A 10992-nucleotide genomic window follows, 5' to 3' on the forward strand; every position below is an offset into this window, starting at 1 on the left:
ACCTGCCCTGCACCTGCCTGCCCTCCGACTGCCGCAGCTCGGGGTCCACCTGCAGCTCCAGGGAGAGGAGGAAGAACAGGAAGGAGAAAATGAGAGGCTGGGGCTTTGAGGAAAATGTCCCAGAGCACTGGAGGTCCAAAGAGGCCACCCAGGCCCATCGGAGGTGGAGAGCTGGGGCAGGGGGTCTGGACCCCTTTCTCAGAGCCCTGTGTTCTTACTGTGGAGTTCATGTGGGAGCAGACTCCGTGGGTGGACACCTCGTGCAGGCTCACCCCATTCCAGGAGCCCCTCATCCTGGGCAAAGAGGGATGGTAGGTCTCCTAACAGCTTCCCTGCCTAGCATCAGGGCACAGCCAAAGGCCTCCACCTGGGTCCAGCCCCCACCACCTGGGCCCTGACCGTGTGCCCCTCTACCCTCCCTGGCCCCTTCCAACTGAGGGCAAAACAGAGAAATAGGGTCCAAAGGTCTTCAATGCAGACAAAGCCCACTAGAGCTATAGAGGAGAGCTTGAGGACCAGCAATCACGAGGCATTAACTCAGTTGTGTGAGGTTCAGGTCGCTCCATTTTATCCTGAAAGCAGTCTTGAGAGGTAGGAGTTAGTGTCCCCTTTCACAAGAGAGGAAAATGAGACCCGATAGGGTTAGTGACTCGCACACGGTTACACAGTGACAGGTGGCCTCACTGAGTCCCAGTCCTGAGTCCTCTGCGGCTCTCCCACAGGACATCCTGTTCTCAGACGAGGCAGGGCTGTCAGCGTGCAGTTGTAGGATCTCGAGTGGAGTGGGGCTCTTTGGGAGCTATTTTCCCCCAGGGAAGTTAAGCACCGCCCCCCGCCCCGCCCCAGTTAGACACCAAGGTCGTGGCCACACCTTCCTGCTAAGGAGGATGGATTTCAGTGTGTGTGTGTGTGTGTGTGTGTGTGTGTGTGTGTCCTGGCACCAAGCTTGTCCATTCCTCAATCTGAGTCTCTCCTCTAGTGCCCTCTCCTGGACGTAGGACAGAGGTGCCTCCTCCCTGCTGTCCCCCAGAATTACCTCCTGCCCCTTCCTCTCTCCCCGCATCCATTCTGGAGAGGCCCCCCAGCTACCCATCAAGGCCCGGGCTGTGTCATTCTCCTGACTGTGACATTTGCTCTCGCACCGGGGAGGTCCCTGCCCCGGGGCGCAGAGTGGAGATGTCACATCCACCCTTAGGTGCTTATTTCAGTTGCTCCAGGCTGGTGGAGGCCCTACTCCAGGGGACAAATCCAGCCCATATTCTCCAGTCTTCACTGTGGAAGAGGCCAAGTCTGAGCCAAGAGCCAGTGAAGCAGAGGCCAGACTCCTAGGGCCATTGGACCCCTGGTGAGGCTCCTTGGCTCCATCCTCCCCATCTCTTCCCCACCCAGGCGTTCCTCCAGGCTGTGCCCTGCTCCAAGCTGTGCTTGCTGGGTCACAAGTAGCTCCTCTCTTCCCAGGGGACGATGAGTCCCGGGGGAAGGTGGGTGATCTACTCTTTCTCGGAGCCGTGGCCTCCCCTGCCACGGACTCTCGAGGGCCCTCAGTCTCCTGTGGGAGCTCAGACCTGGAGCTTGGAACTGGGGGAGAGAGCCCCGAGTGCAGCCTCTGCATGCCAGTCTCTGGGCGACCTGGTCACAGCTTTCCAGGGAGGGCCGGCCAATGGGTAGCACCAGTGGGAGGGTGGGCTCTGCTGGCTCCCAGGACTTGAGGGACAAGCAGCTGCTGTCAGGACAGGGCACATCCAGATGCCCATCAGAGGACGCAGGGCCCTGAGGGTGGGGGACTTGGACCATTCTGGGGTCCCCTGTTGCCAACACCCCTGTGGACCTCCAGCTCTTAGTCGCTGTTCCTTCCCCTCCAAGACGGGGCCCTTGACACACTGGTTGCCTCTGGGACTCTTTCTTCCCCAAGCCCAGGGGAAGCTTGAGGGGAGCAGAGGGAAGCTGAGGACACAGGATTCCAGATGGGGAGAGGACCTCTGTCCCCCTGTCTTCTCCCTCCCCTCTGCTCCATAGCAAGGGGTTCTGAGGCCCACGGGACCTGGAGCTCTCTGTGTACAGCACCATCAGGACTTCCCCACCACCCAGCTGGGACCCAGGGCTCTGTGGCTCTGAGCAGAATCCCCTCGGTGGCTTCCCCTGGGGTGTCCTGCCTGGCACTCCCCATTCTGGGGGCTGTCCCAGGTTCGCAGCTCAAGGTGACTGAGCAGGTGAAGAGCAGCCTCTGGTTCTGGGGAGGCCTGAGTCCAGCCTTGAGCAAGTCCTCAGCCTGGCTCCAGTTCAGACAGGTCCCCATCTTCACCCTCCTCTGGCCTCCAAAGGCCCCTCCAGGAGGAGCTCACGCACTCCACAGTTAAGTGGCCTCAGACCAAGCAGGCTTCCACGGAGGCTCCAGTCTTCCGAGTGGGTCCCTCCAGGGTCTAGCAGGATCATTGCACACCCTGTAGCCTGTGAGAACAAGGAGAGAGATGAAGAGGGGCAGGGCTCCTGCTCTCTCCTCCTCCCATGATCCTGGGCCAGTCCATCCCCTCTTCTGGCTCTGCCCTCTGCCTCCTGCCAAGTCAGCCCCAGAGGGTCATGCTGTGCTGTTCCTGCCTGCCCACCCTCCTCCCTCGCCTGGGTGCCAAGTAGTCTTTGTGGCTGGACCCAGGGAAGGACATACCGCCTGGGGACAGAGTGCAGTCAAGTGTATCAAACCCCAGTGCTCTGCCCTCAGGAGGCTGGGAGGGTGGGCTGTACTCACTTCCCATGTGTCTCTTCTTCCAGAACCCATAGACCAGGATCAGCATCACAGACACTGGGAGGAAGATCAGCATCCCCAGGAGCACAATGGGATATGAATCCTGGTGCCTGAGGGGACGGGACAGAGCAGGGAGGAGGTGAGCACCCAGTTGCCCCCACCCTGACCCATGTCTTTCTGCATGCCCCATGAGAGGAGCCCAGACCTGGAGAAATCTTCACAGCCCTGGTGGGAGTGTTTGCCTCCCTTTCTTGGGGACCCAGCTGTGGCAGGAGGAAGTGAGGAGCTCAGAGGTCAGGGGAAGAAGTCCCAGGTGGAGGGGGGCATCTTTCCACTTTAGAGCCTCCCCTCCATTGTTCCCTCAATCATGACTGCATCGCTGAGGATGAGAACTCTTAGAGACTCCCATTTGTGACAGATGAGACAGAGAGTCTTGCTCTCCTCATAGAGAGAGGCTCTCCTTGTGGCCCTTCCCTCCTTTGTCCTCTGAAGCAGATGCAGTAGGTGCATGGCCTGTATCCCCTTGCACCAGCCCTCAGCACCTCCATCTAAATTTTTTTCAGCCTGAGGACTTTCTCCTGTTCCTAGAGCCCTCATTGCTACCCATGGCAGGCAGCCCCCCACTGATGACGAACACGAGTAGTGTTGGTGCAAGAGTAGCTGTATCAATACCCCAGCTCCCTCGCCCTTCAGCTGGGAGTCTGATCCTGGGCCCCAGAGCCTCCCCTAGGCTTGAGCTCCACTGCCCACAATGGTGGCCAGCTTGATTAGGTTCTCTACCAACTGTTCCTTGTCTCCCTTCCCCACTCTCTTTCCAGTACTCCTGGTCCCAGAGGCTGCTTCTGGGGGAGCCCAAATTAAAGCACCCACCATTTCCCACTTCCTACCCCAGAGCCACATCCTTGTCCTGCCCCAACCTTGTCCTCTCCATCCACAGACTCTTACACTTGCCCGTCCCCAACCCTTACTTCTTACTGCCATCCTTTATGTCACATCTCCACCCTGGCATCTGGCCTCCTACCCACCTCCCATTCAGCAGCAGGCCAGACTGACTTCCTGCAAAGGAAAGCTCTGCTATAACATCTGCACCTTGAGGTCTGTTCAGGCACCAATTATTGTTGCCTTATCTGGTCAAAAGTCACCCAAGCCCAGGACCCACGGGTACCTGATAGGGGATAATTTGTTGAGGAGATCCCCACTAGTATGACACCTTCCCGTGGTGGGCGATCGGGTGTGCAGGTGCCCAGCCCTGGTGGACATGGATGCTGGGCCAGCAGAGGAGGCTCTGGCATCACTGGGAGACACAGTCACTGTCTGGGATTCCACGGTCCTCCTGGGCCCCGTGGCGGAAGGGCCAGTGCTGGTGAAGCTGAAGCCCGTCATGGAGGTCAGTCTGATGGACTCTGAGGCAGCAGGGGTCACGAGTCTGGTCAAGGTGAGGAGGCCAGGTGTGAGCACTGTCATGCTGGTGGTGAAAGGGGCATCAGGGCCTGAGGTGGGGGCTGGGCCCGATGTGACAACAATTCCACTCTTGAGGATATTGGCCAGCTGTCTAAGAGGAGTGCTTCTCTTGGTCGTGGAGGCTAAGGGGCCAGAGAGAGAGGAACATTAGACTGAGTAGGGGGCCTCACCGATGGGAGCAGATCCTCATCTCCCCTCCTTGACCTTGGACCCAGGATTCTGCTTTGCTGTGTGATCATATGTGGGTTTGCCAGGGAGAAGAAGTGGGCACAGTAAAGAAGGAAGAGACTCTCACAGTTTCTTTAACCTACCCTGTCAGGCCAACTTCCCTCCCAGTCCCCATCTCTCTAGTCACTTCCAGACCCTTCTCATTCCTGTGCGCCAAAGAGATCTCTTCACTATGATGTTGAACAGGGACTTTTCCAGGTGCTCCATAATTGGTGACCAGGGTCCAGAAATGAGGACAAAGAAGCATCGAAGGCCCACATTCCAAAGAATGCCTCCAGCAGCAGGGTCAGATGCCCTCCTTAGGAGCTTACGAAGAGACACTTGCTCCTATCATCCAAACCCTCAGCCTTTTACCTCTCATTTCCTAGGAGGCTGGCATTTGGATGGTGGAAGAGGAAGGGGTTGTAGGAAGCGTGAGGTCCCATCTGGGGCAGCGTGGTGGAGTCTATCTCCGCAGAGAACGAGAGAATTGGAGAGAGATGGTGGGAGAGAGAGAGGGCTGGCACGGGCTGCCACATCCCATGACTGTGCATGGCAAGAACACACTCCTGAGGGCCAAATGGCCACCATGAAAGGTACCCATCTTTCTGGGCAAGGGAACCCAGAACAAGCAGCATTGGTGAGAATAGGGATAGGGGAAGAGGCTGACCTGGAGCCAGACCTCCCTCATCACCCTACTCAGCAGTGGGGAGACCTCAAAGACCCTTCAGAGAACTCACATGTAGGTGACTTGGGAGAGCCAACATTTAGACACCCACCTTACAGAGGATCGCAAAGGGCTGGGTAGAAAAGAGTAACACCCAACAGAAAGAGAACTACGGCGGGCAGTGAAGTCACACAACCACTTCCCTTTCTTCATTCCTGCCTCAGTGCACCAGGGGGTTGGAAGGAGAAAGCAGGACGAGGTACTGAGAACAACCCCACCTTCCCCACCTGCCGAGATGAAGGAGAGGGAATTAGGCAGCAGGCTACACTCTTCCCTACTCTGGGTGGCTTGGGCCGTAACGTGTGGTCTTCAAGAAGGAGTAGAAGAGCATATATTGCTAGAAGATTAGAGTTTTTACATGGGCTGAGGATTTTTTATTTCCTAATAACTGAAAAGGTCTGCAAAGTTGGAATCTCCCCAAATGGTCTTTAAAAGGTAAACCATGGGATTTGACAATGGAGGGAGTGGGGGATATGCAAAGAAAAAAACAAAACCATTTCATGTTTGTATCCCTGCAAATTAAGACTTCGATATACTTGGTTTCAACGATTCCCTGGGTCTAAAGCAGAACCGGAGAGGGGGAATGAGATTTGGCCCCACATCTTAGAGATAGCAGTTGCCCTAGCTCAGACACAACCGAAGAGGGGGGTGCAGGTGGGTCAGGGAAATGGGGAAGGGTGGATAACTCATGTCATCATCACGGGCTGCTTTTTTCAGATTCTCTTGCTGGTTCCTCACCCTTTCCTATCATATAAATGTGGGAGGACCTCAGGCTTGGCCCTTCTCTCTTTTTCTATACTGAAGGGAGAACTTTTACATCCCCTTGATTTTTTAACAGCTTTTTAAAGATATTATTCACATTCCATATACCACACCCATTTGTAGCACCAAATTCAATGACCCTTAGTATATTCACAGAGTCGTGCAGGCAGTCAATTTTAGAACATACGCATCATCTCCAAAAGAAATCCCCACCCTTTAGCTATTACCCTCTACCTCCCTTTCTTCTCCCCCAGCCCTAAGCAACAACTAATCCTCTTTCTGTCTGTATAGATTTCTCAAATCCCCTAGACTTTAAACTATCTTCACAGAGGGGCGCCTGGGTGGCTCAGTCAGTTAAGCATCTGACTTTGGCTCAGGTCCTGATCTCAGGGTTGTGAGATGGAGCCCCTTCTCCCTCTGGCTCCCTGTTCAGTGGGCAGTCTGCTTCTCCCTCTCACTCTGCCCCTGCCCTCCCCTACTCGTGCTTGCTGTCTTTCTCTCAAATAAATGGATTAAAAAAATCTTTAAAAAAAGAACCAATAAAAATAAACTATCTTCACAGAGATACTTCCAAGTATATTCCCAGCTCTGACTTCTCACCTGAGCTCCAGGCTGATATATTCACTGCTGATCCATTTGCCCACCTGGAGTTCTAGGAGGTGTCTTAAACTTAACATGACCAAAGACAGCTCTTGATTTTTCTCCTCCAAACTGGCTCCTCTCCAGAGTCACCCTACCCAATAAATGGTACTGTCATGCACCTTGCTGATGGAATAGAAAACCTTAGAGTCACTCTTGATTCCTCCCTTTCGTTCACCTCCTGTCTTACCTCCAAAGTGTACAGGGTGGGCAGGAAGTCTGAACATCACAGATTTGAAACCTTCTACTTCTCTCCACCTCCACGGCCCACGTCCTACTTTAAGACACTGTCATTCTCGACCAGAATACCCACAGTGGTCTCTCTGCTCATCTCTTACCCTTCCACAATCCATCCTCCACACAGCAGCTGTTATAATCTTAAAGACAAGCCACAACACACCCCTGTAAACTCTCCAGTACTTCCTATTGTACTTAGAATAAAACTCAAACTCCACATCATAGACTTTAGGGCTGCTGTTTGACTCTCCCAACCTCATCTCCTGCCACTGTGCCCCACACTCAATATGGGGCAGCCACACAGCCCTGCCTTATACAAGCCCAGCTCTTTCTCACCTCAGGGCCTTTCCACATGCAGTTCTCCCCACCTAGATTATGAAGCACCCACATTTCAAGAGGGCTAGAAAGCTCTCCTCATGCAAGGCTCTGCTTGATGTCATCTGCCAGGGAGGTCCTCTCTGGTCTCTGGTGCTTCAATAGCTCCCCCACCACTGAGTTACTTTCTAGTTTGTCACACTGTTTGATTTTCTTAAGAACATTTATTGTTATCTACAATTATTCGTCTGATGATGTACGATCACCTGTCATCTCTCATAGGGCAAGACTGCGTCTAGTCCCTGGCACAGAGTTGGGACTCAATGAATATATATTGAACAGATGATGGAATAAAAACAAAGCGCAGAGAGCCCGAAGTTTGAATCTTGTCTCCCACTTGCTAGCTCTGTGACCCTGGGCAAGGTCAGATCCACAGAAGGCTTTTTAGATCTCATTTTCTTCATTGGGGAAGTGGGGGACAATAATGCCCATGAAGATGTCAGTAAAGGAACCATGAGAACCCTGTGGCACAACACGCCCACTGATGGATGATTCTTCTCACTACCTCTGCTGCGAGTGGAGTACGGGGCAGGGAGGACACCCTTACCCTCCCAGTGCCCTGCAAGCCTGCTCACCTGGAGACACTTCTAGCAGGAAGCCCATCAGAGGGTACAGGGTCCCAGAGCTATTGCGCATGCACCAGTACCGGCCGGAGTCCTGGCGCCTGAGGGCCGCCATGGTGATCTTGACCTCCTTGGCCTTGGCATCATCCTGCAGCAAGTAGCGCGGCCCCTGCACCCAGCCCCGGGCGAATCCAGGCTCACATCTCTTCCTCCTGATTTTGCACCATACCTTGCCCTCCACGTGGTTTTTGCGGCTCTTGTAGGAGCACTGCACAGACAGAGTCTCCCCTTCAAAGTGCTGCACTTTAGTGTACACGTTCTCGGCAGGGACACCTGGGGAGACACCGCTGGTGAGCAAGGTCTGGTGACAGAGGCATCTCGAAGGTCGGAGTGAGGGGAGAGGAGGTGGATACTGTCCTGCTGTTATGGGACTCAACAGTTTCAGGGAGAAACACAGCCCTACTCTGAAAGAATTTACACCCCCCCCCCCATCCAATAGAGGAGATGCTTGGGCCCTGCTAAAAACTAGCTCCCAGTCCGAGGGGGGAGACACAGGCCACTCCCTCAGGGAGCTTCCAGTCTGTTGGAGTAGACACTAGTCCTGCCCTCTGGGCTCAGGGAACTCCCAGTTTGATGGTGGAGACACAGGCACAACCCTCAGGGAGCCCCCAGGCTAATGGAGGAAACTCAGCCCTTACACTCAGGAAGCTCCAACTGACACAGCCCCATTTTTCATGGTATTTTCTAGCCCAATGGGAAGATACTAGCCCCAACTTCAGGGTTTTGTGGGAAAGACCCGGGTCTTGTCCTCAGTGAGAGAGATACACAGACACAAACAGAAGTCACAAAGTTATAAAATTCCAGAGCACAAACAACTTAGATAGATAAGAAAACCCAATATTTGAAAAAATGAAGAGTAGTTATTTATTTCACAAATAAGTCCATCCTAGTTATCTTTTAAATAGCAAGTTGTCATAGTTCATTTTAGGTACTATTTCATTTTAAAGCATTCTAGTTGCATAAAACCCAGAGATTAAAAATGACCAAACATGCATCTAAGTTCCCAATGGAGTGCAAACCGAAGAACTGTACAATTATTCACTGTTCGTCCACAGCCTGTTACAGTCTCCGCCTAGAAATAAGATGTGGTCCGTGCATTTCACAATCCACAGCTGGCAGGGAGAGAGTAGAACTAGGGGTAGGGGTGGGGAATCAGGGGACAGGGAGAGGGACAAAGCTATGATGGGCTCCCTCCACTCCACTGCCCACCATACCTCAGCACTTACTCCTCTCACACCCCCCAGAGCCTGCCGTCAACACACACACACACACACACACACACACACACACACATACATTTCTCCCCAGCAAGACAGAGTGCAGAGCACACATTTTGGAGTCTAAATAAATATGGGTTCAAACCCTGGTTCCACCATTGACTGTGTAAGTAGACCCCATAAGTCTCTGTTTCTCCATCTGTTTCAGGTTGGCTGTGGGAACTGGGCCTCAGGACAGTGCCTGGAAGGTAGCTGGGACTCCACGTGCTTCCTTTTCTCAAACGCAGGTTTCTCCAGACTTCTCCAGTCGAGCCCAGAGCTGTGGTAGCCAAGGACCCCGCACATGACAGGAGACATCTACCTGCTTCCAACTCAGCTGCACTACAGCTGAGGCTTGGGGTAAGGTAGCACCCTCTCTGAGCATCCCTTTGTCCCAAACAAACTAAACAGAATGACCCAACTCAGTGATTTGGTGGGTGGGAGGTTTGGGGGACCCCAGGATTGCTCCGCACAGGAGACATACTTCTGCCCTGACAGAGGGAGAAGGATCTCTAGGAGAGGTGCGGGGTGGGGTGCCCTTGGGAAGGGTCTGTGTTCGTTTGTGCCCACCTTTCACCCCCTCACAGGTGGTGGCCAGAACTGAACAGGAAAGGGTAACTTGGTGGCCATGGCAGTAAGGGAAGCAGGATTAGGGGAGGCCCCCTCAAGGGGCATTTAGTAACTATGGGGTGAGCGAGGTCTTCAAGGATGGCTTCCCCCCAGGACAGGGGGTAGTGGCCCAAGCCACTTAGCCAGTTAAAACACACACACACGTGATGCAATGATTCATGTACGCACCAAACAGGGCTTTCTCGACAAGGGAAGGAGACTTTTTGGGTGAGGAAATCAAGTGTCCATGGTCGGAGGTCCTGACCAAGCCTGGCAGATGAAGGGGCCCACCCAGAGAGGGTCCAAAGCTTTATCTTAGTTTGAGTCCTGTGTTAGCTTTGCCTGGGGCCAGATAGTGGGACGTGACCTTCTTACTGGTTAGGAGCCACTAGGTCAGCCCCATCTCCTCTGCCTTCTCCTCCAACCCCACAAGGCACGAAACCAGATTACTGGGCAAGGAAAAGCTGGGAGGGAGAGTCCCGCAAAAGGCCATCCTCTCCTCCCCGGCCAGCTCCTCTGCCCTCTCACCTGAGACAGGGCCCTGGAACCACAGCAGCGGGGGCAGAAGCAGCAAGAAGGTGGGAGCCATGGCTCCATCCAGCTGGGGACAGTCGCAGGCCAGCCGGGGGCGGGACACCTCAAATCCAGGTTTAGGGGCCCAGGCCAATGCAGGATGTGCCACTTAGGTCTGCCAGGGAAGGACCTGGCGTTCTGAAAGTGCAGTTGCCCATTTAGGGAAGTGAGGAAGTTGTGGGACCCACTGTGATCAGCAGACAGCGGGGCCCGCAGAGCCTACGGAGGGCGGTGCTGGATGCTGTTTACGCCCTCTTCCCCGAAACTTCAGGCAGGTGTGGCTGCTCCACCCAGTCGGCCCCCCACACCCCACCCCCCAGCCCAGCAAGGGTTCTTGGGGTCAGAAGACTTCCCATCCTCTCCAGTCCCCCCCTGGAAACTGGCCCGGTGGGGGTGCCTCCTAGCCTGAAGCAGGGGATTGGTGTAGGGGGCTGGGGTGAGTTTTCTGAACCCTCAGCTGCGGACTCCCTGGGATTCCCTGGGCTCAGAGACCCAGGGGTAGGGGCTTGGGGCTGGGACAGGGCACCTTGGATCCTAGGTTTTCACCAACACACATTCGCAAGGAGGTTCTTGTCAACTCCATTCATTCATCCCCTCAGCCCTCACTGATGCGTTCCTTATGGTGCCCCGTCTCTCTTGCCAAGTTCCTGGCTGGTCAGAGCAGCCCCTCTCGCTCACACTGGCAAAGAACCCCTTCCGTGCTCCCAGGCGATCTTATTTCTGTCACGGTTAGAGCGACAGGGACAAATGATGCAAATTGTTAAGGCTCAGAGCGTAGTTTGG

The 10992-nt window shown here is 54.4% G+C and overlaps 1 protein-coding gene across 2 annotated transcripts; it reads right to left on the minus strand.

Moving 5' to 3' along the window:
- Positions 1–546: 546 nt before the first annotated feature.
- On the minus strand, positions 547–10692 carry TREML2 (triggering receptor expressed on myeloid cells like 2). Of its 2 annotated transcripts, XM_034991154.1 has the most exons (5): positions 10165–10692; positions 7724–8044; positions 3906–4323; positions 2744–2850; positions 547–2448 (listed from the first exon to the last, which is right to left on the minus strand). In XM_034991154.1, exons 1-5 carry the CDS (start codon positions 10223–10225, stop codon positions 2354–2356), a joined length of 1002 nt encoding a protein of 333 aa, XP_034847045.1. In that variant the 5' UTR covers positions 10226–10692; the 3' UTR covers positions 547–2353. The 2 variants fall into 2 exon arrangements, with proteins under 2 accessions (XP_034847045.1, XP_034847046.1); XM_034991155.1 differs by lacking the exon at positions 2744–2850.
- Between the last annotated feature and the right edge of the window lie 300 nt (positions 10693–10992).

This window comes from Mirounga leonina, unplaced genomic scaffold (assembly GCF_011800145.1).
Source record: "Mirounga leonina isolate KUSES-001 unplaced genomic scaffold, KU_Mleo_1.0 Mir_53, whole genome shotgun sequence".
NCBI lineage: Eukaryota > Metazoa > Chordata > Mammalia > Carnivora > Phocidae > Mirounga > Mirounga leonina.